At 31.6% G+C, this 19,874-nt stretch overlaps 2 protein-coding genes across 2 annotated transcripts; both read right to left on the bottom strand.

The window, feature by feature from the left end:
• Position 1: 1 nt before the first annotated feature.
• Positions 2 to 3,797, bottom strand: LOC134707451 (uncharacterized). The gene is made up of 3 exons (XM_063567197.1): positions 3,535 to 3,797; positions 2,261 to 2,407; positions 2 to 543 (listed from the first exon to the last, which is right to left on the bottom strand). Exons 1-3 carry the CDS (start codon positions 3,737 to 3,739, stop codon positions 392 to 394), a joined length of 504 nt encoding a protein of 167 aa, XP_063423267.1. The 5' UTR covers positions 3,740 to 3,797; the 3' UTR covers positions 2 to 391.
• A 1,931-nt stretch (positions 3,798 to 5,728) lies between these two features.
• LOC134705196 (BTB/POZ domain-containing protein 6-like) lies at positions 5,729 to 10,682 on the bottom strand. The gene is made up of 4 exons (XM_063563955.1): positions 10,467 to 10,682; positions 8,432 to 8,688; positions 7,626 to 7,909; positions 5,729 to 6,500 (listed from the first exon to the last, which is right to left on the bottom strand). Exons 1-4 carry the CDS (start codon positions 10,581 to 10,583, stop codon positions 6,022 to 6,024), a joined length of 1,137 nt encoding a protein of 378 aa, XP_063420025.1. The 5' UTR covers positions 10,584 to 10,682; the 3' UTR covers positions 5,729 to 6,021.
• Positions 10,683 to 19,874: the final 9,192 nt, after the last annotated feature.

Below are 19,874 nucleotides of genomic sequence, written 5' to 3'. Positions count from 1 at the left end.
GAATCGAATCAATTGCTGCTTGTTACAATGACATTATATGTATGGATGTAATAAACAAGTTTACTATTAGAATCTGTGAATGAAAAGTGAATTAATTTTTGTACCACAATCTTGATATGATACATGTAGGTTAATATATTGCTGACCACTTTAAAAGGACCCGGTATGATACATGTAGGTTAGTATATTGCTGACCACTTTAAAAGGAACTGGTATGATACATGTAGGTTAGTCTATTGTTGACCACTTTGAAAGGACATGCCTTTAAATTGTTGCTATTTCTGAATTATTGTTATTATCTTAATAATCAAAAGAGCTCAAACGAAGTACAGAATTCAGTCTTATACAAATAATTTGTTTCCACCCGTAATAATGTTGGTTTTATCAAAGGCTACTTTGTGGCATCTAAAACAAAAAAGTTTCCACTAAGCACTAAGAATATTGCCGCCACAATGATCATACCGAAGGCAAAGTCCATGTTCGTTTGAATAATTGCTGGAGCGGCCGATGCAAATATGATAAATCCAAGCATGACGAAAAAGCCTGAAAAGAGAGAAACAAGATCATTGGTTTAGTATTTCAATCTTTCTTTTAAAATGTATGAAACACTAACGTTCCAGGGGCCTGGTTTTCGAAAGAATCTTATGACTAAGACATGTCTTATGATGGTCTTATGACATGTCATAGTCGTAAGATATGTTTTCGAAAGTGTCCCAAGTTACGATTTGTCATAACTTTTGTCGTAGACTTAAGACCCCTCGCGACATGACTTATGATGGTCATATGATTCTCAACTAAAATTTTAATCACTTTCATGTATAATTTCATGTTAATTGCAATAAAAATATTTGTTGTGTTTCTCAGTTTGCTAAATAGTAAAGATTTAATTTTTCTCAACTACGTGAATTAGAATTTGAATATCCTGCGACATATCATTTGGAATTATTTTCTAACTCGTGGTTTTGTATAATAAATATACATATTATTTCGTTCCTATTATATTTAATAGTACTCGTATATTTACGTTTGTGCACGGGCATTTCGTACTCGATTTACCAAATCTAAAAAGTATTCACAGTTAAATAACAATGCATGTATCGGGAGGGGGAGGGGGCTATGTATGATTATATACGAAAGCCAAGAGTTGTTATATATTCGAAACTAAATTTAAACAAATTATCAAGTCATATTTCAATTCATTTTTTGTATACAATGAATGTTCATTATAATGAAAAAAAATATATTCGTAAATATTAAGAATGGTTATAATTAAAATGCTCATACTTTTCATTTTCATTTTTATAGTTATCACTTTTTTATCATTATTCAAAATAATAGAAAATAATATTCACTTATGACAGTCATAAGAGCATCATAGCTATGACTCTCTTAAGACAGCTTTGATTTACATTCTATGACATATCATATGATAGTCATAAGATGATCATAAAATATGTCCTAAGATATATCTTATGACATATCTTATGATACTTTCGAAAACCAGGCCCCAGGGAGACAAGTTTGATATCATATCTTAACTTCAGATACTGATGTGCTGTTGAAGTATAATAGTCAAGTACGGTATATTATCTGAACAATCACTGACAAGAACTTTATATCTAAGATAGAAATTAAAGATTCTTTAGCTGATACCTTTTTTTGAAATTATTCAATATAATTAGACCGATTAGAAACAATATCATCCAAACAAAAACTAATATTTTCCAAAAACTAAATAGGCACTTTAGGAGGAATTTGTTATATTTTATATACTGTTAGTTACATTCGTTTAATTTAATGGTGAAATATATTTTCTAAATATAGTAAAAGAGTATTATTAATGGTGTCAATGATATAAATAAAAAGGCTGTCAGATGCCCGATTTCGGTTACGGGATTTTTCTGGCAGCGTTGAATAAAATGGAGAATGGAAATGGGGAATGTGTCAAAGAGACAACAACCCGACCTTAATGCAGACAACAGCCGAAGGCAACCAATGTGTATTTAATGCAGTGAGAAACTTCCGCACCCGATTGATGGACTTGTATACCCTTTTTTTTAGGGTTTTTGTCTCTTTGAAACATTCCTTGTTTACATTCTCAGTTGTATGTAGACATCTGTCTACAATTGTTGAAGATGTTAGTTGCTATATTAACATCTAGATGTCTCTTCCGGTTATTTAGTGTTTACCTGTTGTTGTCTCATTGGATTGTTACACCGCCCCCTCCCCCCGGTTCTCATTTTCATTAAAAATTACTTACAGCTGGTGAATAAAAGTCCAATAATTATCCACGTATATTTGTCCGTTTTGTTTTCAAAACGACATAATTTGGCGGTAAAAATGGCTGCTGTCACAAGAAGGATGAGAAACCCGAATATTTCAAATGTCTGAGTAGCTTCCATCCATGCTACAATAACATTAACATACAACATTATGCAGTATAGTTACAAAATTCAAATTAAGTAGCTATATGAAATGAAAATAATAGATAAGTCACAACGAACTGTAATAATCATGCTGCGAGGAAGAAAAAGTTTAAAATAATTACTATAGTCGTCTTCATTACAGAAAAATAAAGAAGGGCGGGGAAGGGCACGAGATCTGTTAATTGTTAGAAAATAGCCGTCTCCGCTACTTTAAAGATATTTTTTTTTTAAATATATAAAATTTGGAAAATTCCATGAAGGACAAATCAGAATCACACATTTTAGGAAGTAATGCAATTACAGTCACACTTTACACCAATGAAGTGAACGATGTCCGCCATTAAAACGACCCTCTTCGTTAATTAAATGAAAAATTTGACAAAACTTGCGTTTTAAAAATTCGTAAAATCCAATTAAAAGTTCATTTGCTACAAGACTTTGTGTTAACGGGACGGCTAGTGTTCTACAAACATGGCATTAATCTAATGACATCAAAATAACAGCCATCGATTAAAAATATTGACGATTTTGACACAAAATTCATTAATTATTGCGAAAAAATGACATAAAAAATAACCATCAAGTTTGGTAAATATATTTCAACTTTGGATCTACTTTGTGAATTATTTATTTTGACCCAAACTTTCAACAAACATGGCTTATTATTTTTAAAAGTTAAAAAAATTTGAAAATTATGAAAAACTTAGTGTGCCTGCATGGAATTCACTGTTTGACTAATTATATTAGAAGAAGCTGTAACCGTCAAAAAGGGATATTTGACTAAAACTGTTCATTCAAAAAAAAACCAATTAGGTAAAGGGGGGAAAATGCTTTGACATAATTTAAATTCATTAATTCAATGACGAAAGGTTTTTTTCAGAAATATGTTTTGTGACATCCAATATAAAGAATATCATTTAACTAAATGTTAAAAAATAACAACACCCAAAAAATATATGATGTTTAGAGAAACATAAAATATATCTTTTAAAAAGAAACACAACAGAATAGAAAGTAAAGGCAAACAAAGTATACATATAATTTTTTAAGCAAAAAGTACTGATGACATTTATAAATGAAATATGAGGGTCTTTCTAAGCTAACTTACAAGATACGTCCCCATCAATTATATCCTGACATCCAATAATTTTATCACAGGTTCTCCAAATACCGCCATATATAGTAGTGTTACCATACTTTGTGTAGCTATACCAGTTTGGTGCAACAAATCCAATGAAATGGAAGAAAAATCCAAACCAAAATAACACGTAAGATACTAGTATATATTCCGGAATATCATATATTTTCGTCATTTTCAACCAACGACAAACTCGTCGAAATCTCGTTTCTTCCTTCCATGAACATGATACACCAACAGATCCTGTTACCCTGTTCATTCTTTTTATAGAAGGCCACGCCAAATAAATTGTGTGTTTAAATTTTCTGACATAATTTATATATTTTGAAAAACGCATTTATATGTGAGATAATCATGTCATATCAATTGCAAGTGTGCACATTATTACAGTACAGTTACAGTTGTTTTCCTTTTACATTTTAATCAATACTTAATTTGAAGTTTTATTTCTAGCTAAAAACTAAAGACCATTCGTTTTCAAAATACAGAAATCAAAACTTTCTGTTGTACCCTTATTTTGACAATTTTACATATTATATATAAACAAGAAGATGTTGTATGATTGCCAATGAGACAACTGTCCACAAGAGACCAAAATGATATGTCTGTTTTGTTCACACATCGTTGTAAACATAATGGAATATGATGCGATTGTCTCGAACAAGTGAGAGGTTTAGCGCAATACTACCAGGTTGAATCCACCTTTTTCAATATTTGAAAATGCATTTACCAAGTGAGGAATATGACAGCTGTTGTCCGTTCTTTTGATGTGTTTTATCATTTGATTTTGCCATTTGATTAAGGACTTTCCGGTTTAAATTTTCCTTAGAGTTCAGTATATCTGTGTTTTAACTTTTTTCCTATCAAATTGAAAAATTAACATAATTTAGTATATTTTATTAATATACTTGAACAGTGTGTGCTGAACAAATATGAATAACACCCATTCACGTCCGATTATTTAAGGAAAAACCTAATATATGTACAATTTTGAAAATATCAAATTAACTTTTACTGGCTTAGAAACAGGAAGAAAGCTCGGTTAGCTTCGCTTTTCATCCTGTTTCTTACGCACACACTTTTATATTTCTGACATTATACATACATTGTTTATATTGTAGAAAATATTATTCACTCAAGCAAATGATTAATGCAAAGCCTAATGCAAAAATACTTTTCGACAGAGCAGATGAAAATTGTATATAAATGAACATTAATAATTGTCATTGCAAGGCCTAATGTCTCAACAATGTGGATTTGATAGTTAAGAACAATATGCGATATAAAGTATCTTGATCGGTTTTATTGTTTTGATAATTGTTTGTAAATCTATTTTTGTCTTTTAAATGACGAAGATAAACGTGTTGATTTAAATTTCTTAACATTTCTTTTGACTCGATAAAGATTCTATTAACGATTGTCAATATCAAGGTAGCACCGTTATCTGAAAACAAAAACAAATATTTTATCACATACCTTTTTGTACCAATTTAATTAAGTAAACCACTGCAAAAGGTTTGTTTTGGATTGACATTTTAACCGATATTTTTTTTCTTGTTTCGTTAAAAAAAATATATAAAGTACACCTTGAATATATACTTGTAAGTATGATGTTTCCATAAATGCAAAATAAAGAAATATCGTCAACACGATAGATTGCGTCTGGCTGGCATTTTAACATATCATTTTGGTCAACTGGCTGTCAAATTGCACAGCATCCATTCTGGAAGACTAATTTTGAAGAACCTTTCTCTTTTATTTATTGTTTATATTTGGCCATAGAGGTTCAGCAAAGAACAATCAATATATCATAACTATATATTCTAATTACCCATAGGTCAATTCTACAAGAAAAATTTAAATCACAAACATACCAAAATTCCAGGAAAATTCAAAACGGAAAGCCCCTTACCAAATGGTAAAATCAGAACCTCAACACACATTAAACGGATAGATAACAGCTGTCATATTCATGACTTAGTCAGGCATTTTCTTATAAAAATGGTGGATTAAACCTAGCTTTATATCTAGCTGAACATTTGACTTGTATGACATTTGCATTAATTTCCTTTATATTGACAGCGTTGTGTGAACAAAACAAACAGACACAAGAATGTTTATGATTTAATAAATTTTGGAATAGTCCAATTACGTTATGAGTGTCTAATTTTAAACCAGAAACATGCTCACATCAGTTATATGTAGTTTCATATTACGTAAGAATACAACAAAAAACAAGGTCACAATTCAAGGTTGTAGTGAGTTTCATATTTTGTATCCAGCTTGACCAAATAAGGAATAATAAAAAAAAACCAGAAACCAACATATATATTAAAATACTTGTATAACAACTATAGATATAGAGTTAAAAAAACAGATCGACAGAACAAAATCTTTAAAGCACAGATAGCTCACAATAATATCAAGATAACATTGTTTTTAATACTGGTAGGCATTTCATCCAAAAACTTCTTGAGCTTCCACTTCCCTTGCGTCTAAATTATCGTCCCCATAAACTGGCTCGGCCGGAAGTTGCGTCACATTAACTTGATTACTTGATGCAAATCTTACTTGTTTCTTTTTTGTTGGTGTTGACTTTTTGGGTTGCCAATCATCTAAAGCCTTTGTCCTTAACCTTGGTTTCATCGGAAAATTCGCAATTGTCACTGACACTTTTGATTTCAATGACGGTTGAAGTGTGAAATATTTGAATAACTGTAACTGTTCTTGTTCAGTCAGCAATTCACTCGTGACCACAATATTAGAATATTGTCGTAAAGTCATTGCTGGAATTCTCAGTTTGTAGAACATGTCGCCAAGTATGTTTCGTTTATTTTCCCCTTCATCAGGTATATTGTTCTTTTTACACTGCTCATCCGCCCACAAAACGACAGCTTTGAAAACTTCAATTTCAGATGTTGACAGTTTGTCCAAATCTACAATATGAATAAAAAGGGAGAATTCTAAAACAATGTTTTGCGATGTAATGTAAACAATTTAATATATTTACTTTTGCACATCAACCGTTGACGGGGTATAGGTCTCCGTCCGGCAATTGGCCCCCTTCTTATGTCAATGTTTCTGAACAGTTTGATTTTTTACCGGATTTGTAATTACATAAGCTACACGACGGTTGCCACATGTGGAGCAGGATTTGCTTACCTTTCCCAGAGCACATGAGAATACCCCACGTTTTTGGTGGGGTTCGTGTTGCTTTCTCTTTAGTTTTTTATGTTTTGTCTTCTGTACCATTATGTGTTTGTTTGTCTTTTATTTTTATAAAATTGAGAATGGAAATGGGGAATGTGTCAAAGAGACAACAACCCGACCAAAATAAAAAAAACACAACAGCAGAAGGTCATAGCGATTGTCAGTTTATTTTCTATCTATGAGTTCGATTATCCCTCTGATATCTTTCGTCTCACTTGAATGAACAAACATATAATATCTACTGAACATCCTTTCTCAAAGTGAGGGATGAATCAGGTGTAGAAAAATATGAAATAATTATACATTCCAGTGAAAATAAAATTTTGAGAATGTTTTAAAACTTTGTATTAACACCCAAAATCACTAGTAGCCCGATGTTTATAAAGATAGCAAAAAAAAAGTAAACGGTCGTTATAAATTATATTCAAATTCATTTCTGAATATTATGATGAATTCAAATTACCTCAGTTTCCTGTGTAGGAGGATTTTTGGGCAGTGCCAGAGAGTGGTGAAAATTCTAAAAAGACTGCATCCCTATGGAACAGGAAATATTACCATGCCACCCTCATAGTCTTATATCCCATTTTCAATCAAGTGAAAACTGTTTAACTCGTTTATTTGTAAGTAGTAGAAATATTGGTGAATATTATTTCAATTATGGTGATTTGGGATAAAATTCAAAAATGAGTGATCTGATGAGAAAGAAGGTTTTGGTTGAGTGACAAATCATGTTATCGTCATCAAAATTGTGATACTGTGAAAAAGGATTAAAATGTTGCGATGCTAAGTTACACAAAGTCAGAATATAACATCGAGGAATAATACAAAGATTCACCTTCTGAAGATCTTACCTAAAATTAAATCCAGACTTGTGTAAGAAAGAGATAGAAATCCCTCTGTTTTGAAAACTTCCCGGGTAAAATTTGAAAGAAAATATAAAGCACTTGTCTTTAAAGAAGGGATTTCGAAGTTGACTGCCTCGTCCAAAATCTTGCAGACGTTGTTCCGGTTGAGTGATCTTTCCATATGTGCAACACACAAGTCGGCTAGTCCCTGAATCTGATATTTCATGGCTGCTTGTAACAAACCAACACTATTTGCATTGGTTATCTTTGTCATGTTTGTGTAAATATATCTAAAATGAAAGCATTCGTTATACCCTTGAATACACTAAGTTATTAAAAAATAAGATACTTCGAAACATTATCAACGATTTAAAAATGAATTTCTACCTCGGCAATAGATTACCTTAGCTGTATTTGGCAAAACTTTTAGGAATTTTGGTCCTCAATGCTCTTCAACTTCGTACTTTATTTGGCCTTCTTAACCTTTTTTGGATTCGAGCGCCACTGATGAGTCTTTCGATACGAAACGCGCGTCTGGCGTATATACAAAATGTAGTCCTGGTATCTATGAGTTTATTATTGGTGGTTTGTTTAAGAGTTTTCTTTTTTTTTCATTAATAAATTTCCAGAAAAAAATAATGCATTCGATCAGTGTTCTCACCAAATAAAATTCTATGTTTTATTAAATTTTTTTACAGTATTAACAGAGGATGATATGTTCCTACAATGCAAATTTTAATTGACAAACTAATATAATTCTGATCAATGTCTGAGAATAGCAATAAAAAATGAAAAAAACACTAGGGCCTTACTTCAACATCATTTCAAATATGTCTTTTGAAATATCTTCTACAAGAATATCCTCGTGTTCTGCACGTTCTGTAAATAATTCATCTTCAAAGACTGCACTGCGCATGGCAAGTACAAATGTATGCGCTGGAACTCTACCAGACGAATAGTCATTGTTGAAGATGAAATGAACATCTGATAGTGTTTCTTTGAACAGTAAATATTTTAGACAATCTTGTGGCGATTTATCATGCCTCCAGTCGATAACTTCTTCTGACATCTATTTTAGAAAAAAAAAAATATAGATTGTTCGCGTTCTTACATGGTGTTAGCAAGGTAATATGTATAACAAAAAACCTGTTGGTGACCTTCTGCTGTTGTTTTTTTTTATTTGGTCGGGTTGTTGTCTCTTTGACACATTCCCCATTTCCATTCTCAATTTTAAATAATAGATGTTTATTATAATCATGTTATCATGGGTGTCTCTCATTTTTTCTTACATGATCGAGAGCAGAAGATCATGCTTTTTTCTTCAGTTTACCCGAAATAATAAACTTACACTCGTACATGATTTTATTAGATACCAGTCAATTATAAAAAAGAAGATGTGGTATGATTGACAATGAGACAACTGTTCACAAGAGACCCAGACATAAACAACTATAGGTCACCGTACGTACTTCAACAATGAGCAAAGCCCATACCGCATAGCCAGCTATAAAGGGCCCCGATAAGACAATGTAAAACAATTCAAACGAGAAAACTAACAGCCTTATTTATATATATAAAAAAATGAACGAAAAACAAATATGTAACACATAAACAAACGACAACCACTGAATAACAGGCTCCTGACTTGGGACAGGCACATACATACATAATGTGGCGGGGTTAAACATGTTAGCGGGATCCCAACCCTCCCCTAACCTGAGATAGTGGTAAAACAGTTCAACATAAGAACGAACTATAAAAATCCGTTGAAAAGGCTTAACTCATCAGATGGACAAAAAAACAAGTGGACGTGGCCGGGTACTTATACATCCCGACACAAAAAGACACAATCAACAGACCTGAGAGTACTCGCAGTTATATGACAGCTAGTTCAAAACCACTAACAACTAATAAAAAAATCATACATCTAAGACTAAACTAATGAAACATGATATTTTTTACAAAACTATAAATTTTTTACCCAGAAATAGATGATCTCAGTTGTATTTTAGGTCCTCAATGCTCTAACTTGCAACTTATTTTAGACTTTGAAATTTTTAAATGCGTCGTTTGTAGATGAAACGCGCGTCTGACGTTTAGAACTATTTGCTTGGTTTCTTAGACGATTTTTTTCTTTTCATATTCTTCGTTGGAACTATAAAGAAACCGAGGTTCGAACTTCTTCAGGGCAAATTCCACCTTAGATGAATTTAGTCATTGACTTTATGTCCCCTTTTGGTCATACAGCGCCTTGCGTACTTTTATATTTATATATTTTAAATTTAAAACCCAATGTCGATAAGTCGAGGAGTCAATTGACCAAATGGAATCTTAAATGAATAGACTAGTCAAATCTATTTATTTATAAATACTAGATTTATGTTTTTTATCAATCGTGCTTATGACCAAAATGTCAAATATAAGCTACATGTATGAAGGAAAGGGTAAAAACAAAACTTACATACTAGTATATGAATAAGGGCTTAGATAGGATAAATAAGTCCAAGTTAGACCAATAAGTTACATTTTCATAATGTGAAATGTCGTCGAGAACTTCACTCATTTTAGTTGCCGGTGCAAAAAATCAATAAAGTCAAACCTTGCATTTTAACCAAGATTAAAAAAAGAAGATATTACGGATCCAATTACAACCCTGGGAGTCGAACAAAGATAGAGAGATGACAAAATAAGACGAACAGACAATTAAAGATTTAGCAACGCAAACCGCACAGAAAAGAGTTCGGTAAACTAAAAATTGAAATTGATAATATAATGTTGATGTAGAAACGATGATACATTGTTATTAATGATTTTTAAATCAACAAATATTTACTACTATTTGAATACCTGGAGGACGTGTTTGTTCAGCAACCAGTCGTCTTCCTTATTAGAGACAACTGTGCCCTGTCTTGCCAACTTATTTCTGTATTTGCATGAGACAGACTTCAAACAAAGGATTCCCATGAAGTAGCCAGCATTGTCCTTTATCTTCACGATCCTCAATATAAATAAGTAGTCCAAAGTTTAACCACAATGATATTTATATCTATTCAACTGAACTGACGGATTCTACAAATACAATAATGTTTGTTCTATTTCACGACTGATATATTAATGAAATAAATGTAATAAAATTGACCACAAAAGAGATTGTACAAATATTTCAACTTAAAAAGTACCAATCTTCAAGATTGAAGCAGCACCAACATCAAGAACATACATTTCCACTTTAAACTGCATTCCTTGACTTGTGCGTTCTATCGAAATTCTTTTGGTGGAGATTTTTATGTCTCACTTAGGGGACTTCTATTTTTTTTTATTTTTCTTTATTCCACAACAAATTGCATTTTCTGCTGTTAACAATATACCTCACTAGTCCAGCATACCAGTGAAGAGTCCCTGTTTGTTAATACCAGAAATCCAGGGTTGTTTTCTGGTATGCCTCATTATATTAAATCAAAATTAGTTTTATAATCCAACCGCTAAGTTATATTTTTCGGTCTGTGGGTCCTTTCATTTGTCCGTCCGTCCGTCCGTCTATCATGCCTCCGGTTAAATTTTTGGGCAAGGTAGTATTTCATGAATTTGAATACCAATCAACTTGAAACTTGGTACACATGTTCCCTATGCTATAATCTTTCTAATGTAAATAGCAAATTATGATCCCAATTTCACGTTCCATTCAACAAGGAAAATTATAGTGTTTGTTTCAGGTTAAAGGTTTTGGTCAAGGTAATTTTTGATGAAGTACAATCAACGAAGTACACATGTTTTCTTTGATATGATCTTTCTTTTTTTAATGGCAAATTAGACTTTGCTGAAGTCCACTGAACTTAGAACAGAATAGTGTAAGTTGGTCATCCGTGTACTATGTATACCTTCTAGTTTCTGTCAAAAACTAAAATATCCTGCTCCACAATTTAACAATCACGAAAACCAAGACAGTTTAGTCACGACAATTGAAACATGTCAATGATCCTCTGAGACACATATAATTAACAACCAAATCATTTAACGTCCATAAATCAACCGAATAGACGACCTCAACTTTACCTCTGAGAAGCCTTGCTTTCTTGTAAGCAGCAACTAACTATCAAATACATCATTATTGGAATCCTTGAAATATCGTATCAACAGTATGATATAAACTTCGTATGCAGGTAAAACGTATACTACCGTATGTTACGACTGATCAGCAGATATTTTTTTATAACAATAATAAAACAAGTATCACAAATTGAGCAGAAACTGTTAAAACCATGAAAAGATAAAGGCAACAGTAGAATACCGGTGTTCAAAAGTTATAAATTGATAGAGAGAAAAAATCCAGGTTGCAATTCGAAACCGAGGGAAACACATAAACTAAGAGGAAATCAAAGGTACACCGAGGTACAACAATGAAAAAAGAACTATTTGAAGCATTTGAATTTGCAATAGTTATCGATAGAAAATAGTTTTAAGTGAAGTAAGAAGTGGATTAAAAATTCATCATCAGTCACAAAACAGTTGATGTATCAAATATCTTGAAAGAACTTTTCAAATGTTTAACAGTATAATTAAATAAATGTAAACATTTAAAAAAAATATCCTACCTTTGATTAGAATGGTAACATTGTTTTATTTTCAAAAGTTTCTTTTCTTTAATTTAAATACACGAAACGTACCACTGATTATAAATACGATCCGTTTCATTTCGTTAGTTATTTTGTCAACAGATAATTAAGGCTGTCACTTCTTCACCGCGACAAAATAAAACACTGGGTTCAATTTAAATACAATAGAATACATATGAAAAGTATGGCATTAAAAGAACCATACCAACTTCACTGTATATTGTAGTGATGGCCTTGAGAAATGATGATAGTCTGTCAGAAGGGGACGATAAATGTCTGACCCATTTTAAAAGAGAGCCATATCTCTTGCCCGTAAAAGACACCCTGGTAAATTTCGAAAAAGAGCAGTATAATGCCGCTACATGGCAGCCCTTGCACCCACAAGGTGGAAATATAGATTCTTACATTGATACCAGTGGATTATCGGATTTATTCAATCGAGATAGTTAAATTATCAATTTTAAAGTTCGAGCCGCCTCGGCGAGTACTTTAAAATTTATAATTTAACTATCGAGATTGGATAAATCCGATAATCCACGAGTAACTATGTAAGAATCTGTTTCTCTAATGATTAAAAAGACATTTTCTTTCTTTGTTTATCGAAAATCCCCTTCGAGTGCCTTTCACATTGCACGAAGTTGTCAATTTCATTAACACCTGTTATCATATTTTGGTTCATCCAGTCAGCCAAAAGGTCATGACCCTTAAAATCATCCAATGATCTTCTGAGATCACCAGCAACCACACGTTGATTAAATTTTTTTATACAATGGGTTCGAAAAGGGATAATTTTCCATAGAATTAGAGAAAGAGATTTATACAATTAGTTATCAAAGGTACCAGGATTATAATTTAATACGCCAGACGCGCGTTTCGTCTACATAATACTCATCAGTGACGATCAGATCAAAATAGTTATACAGCCAAATAAGTACAAAGTTGAAGAGCATATATATAAGTTGCAAGACCTTGTTTCCCAATCCACTGTAAATAAATATGTTTAAACTAAACTAAACTGAAGTGTTGTAAACTAGTGATTTTCTTGCAACACAATGTCTTATGGTCTATGCCACTGCTAGTGGAGATTTATTTCCCAAAAGGTATCACCAGCCCATTAATCAGCACGTCTGTGTTGTCTTTAGTTATCATTGATATTTTTATAATTATAAACTTATTGTAAAAAAAACTAAGATTTTTTTTTCTTCCTCAGGTATAGATTACTTTGGCTGTATTTGGTAAAACTTTTAGGAATTTTTGGTCCTCAATGCTCTTCAACTTCGTACTTTATTTGGCCTTATAACATTTATTGATTCGAGCGTCACTGATAAGTCTTTGTAGACGAAACTCGTGTCTGGCGTAAATACAAAATTTCTATCCTTGTATCTAAGATGAGATTATTCTTACTTTTTCATTATACTTTATCTATTGCGTATTAACTATTGAACGATTTATTTCTTGCAAGGAACATATACTAGTTCTGTCATTTCTCAATAGTACAATCAGAACTCTTATGCCATATTTCCTAATTTTATACAGAAATTCTACATGAATTATCTCCCTTTTGATTAGTTAAAGTGTATCATTGAATTGTTTGTATATCCAAGATTAACATTGATAAAATAATGTTGCCTCTTGTTTTCTTATACTTCTATTCAAAAACAATTTTACAAAACAGTAACTCTGGAAGGTCAGAATATAAGTCATTTATCAAGACTTATCATTTTACCAAAAATCTTTATTATAATTCATATGCCTACAAAAAACTGACTACGATTACACTAATTTCAAGTTTATTTCCGGTAAGAAATTGACGGAATCCTTTATTTGATATTCCTCGATGATCGAAATTGTAAGCATGTTTATTGTAGATGAAAAGGTTTGCAACTTTTCATTTTCATGGTTTCATAATACATAACCAATTTGTTTTAATTTTATCACCACTGATAAATCTTATGTAGACGATTTTCGATTTTAGCGTAACAAATTGTCAATTCAGGATTTGGTGACTTTTTTAACCAGTGGTTCGATGGCATTGATAAGTCTAAAGAAGACGAAATGCACGTCTGGAAAACTAACTATAGACTCGTATATATGATGAGTAGTTGATATAACTATCTGAACATTTTATTTCATTGTAATGTTTGAGGATTAATCAACGTTAAAGAACCATAATCTTAACTTATTTTGTTTTGCTTACTAGTATTCTATGAATTATAAATATTTACGTTTGGTACAGTTGTCAGCTTAGTGAATTTTTTAAAACTTAAATTTTCCTTCTGTTACATATTGGTTTGAATTAAATTCAAATCAGTTTGCGATTAAATTGTAGAATGCTTTTTTTAGCTAACATCATGGTGGAGATTTATATGCCTTTTTGTATCCTATGATCTGATGATTATTAAAGTTATGGATTTATCAAGAATGATATGATTGACTGTTATTTTTATTATGTTTTACAGCTAGTTGCAATCCCACGAGAAGACTAGAAGTCATGCTTACTTTGACTGATGTCGAACCAGGAGCTGTAAAACTACAATAAAATCAGATACCATTACTGTATCGTAACCTAGTTTACATAGTTTTTGATGACGTCATCTACATAGGCATTAGTTCGTCCATATTTTCGACTTCCCTATTTTTGATTCCAGATGTATATTCGGTGGACGTTAAAATAAGTTTGGAGTAATTTTTGGTATTTGTTGACAATAGTTATATATCTTTTCATCATTAAAATGTCAATTATGGGTATATTGATCTCACATCGTTAGAAATACAACACATATACTTTTGTGCTGATATGAATTATCATTGATCAGGTCATATTATAAATTAACTTTTGAATTTTTGAAATACTAAGGCTTTTCTACCTCAGAAGTAGATTACCTTAGCTGTATGTGCAAAACTTTTCGGAATTTCGGTTCTCAATGCTTTTCAACTTCGTACTTTTTTTGGCCTTTTTAACTCTTTTGGATTCTAGCGTCACTGATGAGTCTTCAGTTGACGAAAAGTGCGTCTTGCGGGTATATAGAATTTAATGCTGGTATCTATGATGAGTTTATTCAGTAATATGACGAGTTAAACTAGAAGTATATTTATTTTTGTAGATCATGTTATCATAAAAGTAAACGATAACATAAAGGTGGTTCATAAGTAAACTGCAAAGAAATAATATTGAATGAGACGTTTTAGAAACCTACCGTTTTGTTGTTTATGTCTTGTGGTTTATGTTTCATTAACTTAAATAGCTACCCAATATCTGTTGTTTAATATTGTAAAGAATTTGCATAAGTTTGCTAAAATATGGTTTTGTATGAAGTTGTAGATAAATTTTACGCTAAACATCCTTATAAACAGTTCCAAAGCAAGTATCTGTACTATCTATATTCTTTCATGAAAAGAAAATAATCTTTTGAATAGTAACCCAATCATGTTTGCATTTTTTTCGAATGTTTTGTTCTTATTTCAATGTCAAAGGGAATTGATTCTCGTGTAGGTTAAATTCTGACAATTTCAATTGACAGCAAGCAAAATATTGTGTACTGGATTTAATTTTATGTTTCAAATCGTAACCTTTAAATATATATTTATTGCCAATATTGTTGTCATTTTTTATATAAGCATTATGATGCAACATTAGACACATCCTGTGTATGTCTGATCTTGTGTATACTATGAAAATCAAATTCGACTAAATAAGACATTTTCCCTATGTATATTAAAGATAAATGCCCTTGCTAAATAATTAAAAGTAGCCAAAGCCCCCTTTTCTATTTACCTTTTAGAATTATGTGTATTCTTTAAAAAAAAGTATTTGTGTTGTGTGTTTCTTTTTTCCCTATAAGGTATTGATTTGAATATAGACATTTAGAATATTATCTTTAAATCTGATGTATACAGGATTTAAGATTTCCCCAAAAAATACTTAGTTTTTGTTCAAAAAGACATCGATTAAAAATTTCTTTGATGTTTAAGAGTTTTGATTTGTATATATCTGGATTGCCAACATATATTCAAAAGGTATATATACTCATTCGAAAACATCAGACCTAACTCATTAAATTTTGAACTTTTTTTTTTCTTTTCAATAATGTTTCTAAAGTCACATGATTTTTGCGTAGAACAAATTATACAACTACATGTATTAGATGTGCTGACATGCTTATAACAAACATTTTTTTTTGAAATCAGAAATTTAAGAATCTAAGGTTTATACTCGGGCAAACATGATCTTATATGGTTTTGAAGGTTTCTTTTTGGTTATATATACATTTTTAACTATTGCGTTTCTAATACATCTTTTACTTTTAAATATTCGACTTTTAGCGTTTCGGAATGTTATACGACTGTCATACATGTGAGAGGTTTATCTAGGGATAACACCAGGTTAAATCCACAATTTTCTACAAAAGTAAATGCCTGTACCATGTCAGGAATATGACAGTTGTTATCCAATCGTTTGATGTGTTTGAGTTTTTGATATTTTTCTTTCATTATGGACATTACATTTTGAATAATCCTCGGAGTTCAGCATTTTCGTGATTTCGCTTTTTTTCTGATGAAGGTGAATCCAGCAGGGGGTTCGGATGCATGAAATTAAGAAGTGTTGTTTCTTTTTAACATTGAAAAAATCACAGATTTTGTTAATCAGATGCGTAAGTTGATTTTAATTACAATCTGTCTTATCAGAAAAAAGTTTTCCGGTTGGAAAATAAGTGTACCGAGCGCATGTGGTAGCTTCCATAATTTAACAATGTTCTAGACAGATAATTAAAATCAAATTTTGCAATCACGAATTATTTTGTATGAAATCTTTTTATAAAAGTTATCACTGAACAATACATAAGTCCCTAGATGAGTAATTTCGTATAAATGTCCTTTCTCAGAACCGTTTAATTGCTTGACTAAAGACGGGGGGTTAGCAATGACATGTTTAATTAACAATGTATAGTTATATGTGACATTATATAAAGTCTTTTCACAGTCAGAAACTGTCTGCATTGTTCCCACGAGAAGATGTCTGGAAATGTTCAAATCATGTTTGGTAATTTAACTTTAGTACGTTCTGTTAGACCGGGATGCTATAAAAAAGACACATAAAATATAACATATGAACATCCTTATCTTAGAAAGAAGTTGCCACGAGGTAAGTCTTCCTCTTTTGTTTATCGATTAAGGCTATTGCTTCAATTTATGTTAACTACGGTCGAAAATGTAGGTTCATAATTGAAATTATTTTCAAATTATTGGGTGATTTTTAAAGAAAATAGAAAAATATTCCTTCTTAGTACAAATGCAAGTATTTTTTTTTTATCACTTATAGTTTGTGTTTACCAAAGAAAACCATTTTTATATATGCATATTTAGTAGGTATGTCCACTCGGTGAATATTTCCTATTCGATTACTCGTTGGATATACCGAGCGATACTTGAGTACTCGCTCGGTTGAATATTTACTAAATGGAAAAACAAAATTAAACCGTTTTATGTGTTATAGGTCGTTGTCTTATGATCGCACAACCCTCATTATTATTACCCAGGACTCGATAATAGTCCAATGAACTTTATACCATAATTAATAGCTCATTTATAACGTGTACTAATTATGTAAACTGGTGATAATCTATTCAAGTAATTAATTAATATCTACCGAAAAAATATTACATAAACAACAGATGGAAACCATAAATAAACATGTAATGAACAATAAAGGATGATAATCATATACTGAACGACTTTAGAAACGCAACACTCATTTTGTTGATTTTTTTTACCAAATCTTTTTTGATTTTCTTACAACTACTTTTCATGCGTATCATGCTTCTTTCTCCTTACAAAAAATCAAAATCTGACTTACCTGTGGTTATTGAACATACCGAATTTTTTAAGTCGCACGAATTTCTTAAAGCGAAATTTTGGTCCCATGAAAGATTGTTTCAGTTTTTTTGTTTTGTGAAACAGTTCTTTCAATCCTTTGCCTTATTTTCTTTTATTGTAAATTTTGCATCTCCATTTTGCCAGCTCTGAGAAATGAAAAAAAACCAAAGAACTGAAATAGCCCTTAATAATATTGCAAACATGAAAACATAAATGTGCTGCAACCATACCGTATGACTTGAGAAACTCGTTCTTCTGTCCTTCCGACAACGATACAAGATTTGTTGCTGGCCATCAATGTACTGATCAACCTGTAGTGACAATGAAACATCAACAGAATTTGATTATGCAACGTCATTTGCCAATCTTGTTTACGGCCGCAACGTCAACTGCTAACCAAATTGCCGAGTGCCATTGAGTACAGATTCATGCCATGAATGTTTCCCATGAACTGTATTGCCACAGAATTGACTGAAGGAAAACATGTAAAGCCCTCAAGTTCCAATTGCATAATTGCCAAAACCAATTAATGGGTTGAACAAATGCAAAATCAGAAGGTGAAAAACAGAACCCAAAAAATGTTAGACAGAATTTGTTGACTTTTCTGACAATCATTTTAGCGTTAGTAACAGGCAGTCATCGCTTTTGACGTTGACACATTCATTCAAAAATAACACCAAAAAAATCTAGTGTTGCGTTTCTAAAGTCGTTCAGTATATAAATAAACTCATCACAGACACCAGGACCAAACTCAGCATATACACCAGACACGAGTTTTGTCTACAAAAGACTCATCAGTGACGCGCGAATCCAAAAAGGTTAAAAATGCCAAATAAAGTACGAAGTTGAAGAGCATTGAGGACCAAAATTCCTAAAAGTTTTGCCAAATACAGCTAAGGTAATCTATGTCTGAGGTAGAAAAACCTTAGTATTTCAAAATATATCAAAAAATTGTAAACAGTAAATTTTTAGATATAACCATATTGATGACAATTCATGTCAGCACAAAAAGTGCTGACTACTGGGCTTGTGTTATATCATTCTGAGGGACGTACAGGATGCAACGAATTTGTTCTTATTTAAAACTATTTTGGGACGTGGCGTTTTCTCAAATTTGTTGGATAACTAACAGTCCTGCTGATGAAGATATATGCTCTGACGGTAGAGTTTGGGGAGTGACTAAGATTAACTAAAAGTGTCAGCCTTTGAAAAAAGCTCTTGTTCATATATCCTTCATATACCTCTGAGCAATTTTAAATGACAGTTAAACGCAAACATTCGAATCGTATATGGGGACTGCTGTACCCATATTTTGACTATTTTATTTATTATGTATGTTTAGTTTACGCATCATTGTAAATATAACGGAATTTGATGAGACAGTCGTCAAAGTAATAGGCTAAGCGCTTGCAAACCAGGTTTAATCCAAAATAATTTACATTTGAAAAAGCCTGTACCAATTCAGGAATATGACAGTTCTTGCCCATTCGTTTTTGATGTGTTTTGTCATTTGATTTTGCCATGTGATTATGGGCTTTCCGATTGGATTCTACTCTGAGTTTAGTATTTTTGTGATTTAACTTTTCATTCTAACTTTTATTAATATTTTAGAATTATATATATCAAATATTTTTTGTTTATACTTAAGAAGGTAACAACATTCTAACAGTCAACAGATTAGTCGAGTATCAGTTTGGGAATCGATACTCGGTACTACCGATCGACACTCGAGTACTCGTTGGCAATCTTAATAATCAGTAATTATTGT

Source organism: Mytilus trossulus, chromosome 2 (genome assembly GCF_036588685.1).
Source record: "Mytilus trossulus isolate FHL-02 chromosome 2, PNRI_Mtr1.1.1.hap1, whole genome shotgun sequence".
NCBI classification, from domain to species: Eukaryota; Metazoa; Mollusca; class Bivalvia; order Mytilida; family Mytilidae; genus Mytilus; species Mytilus trossulus.
Note: the sequence above shows the minus strand (reverse complement) of the source record. Positions and strands in the feature narration are given on the sequence as shown.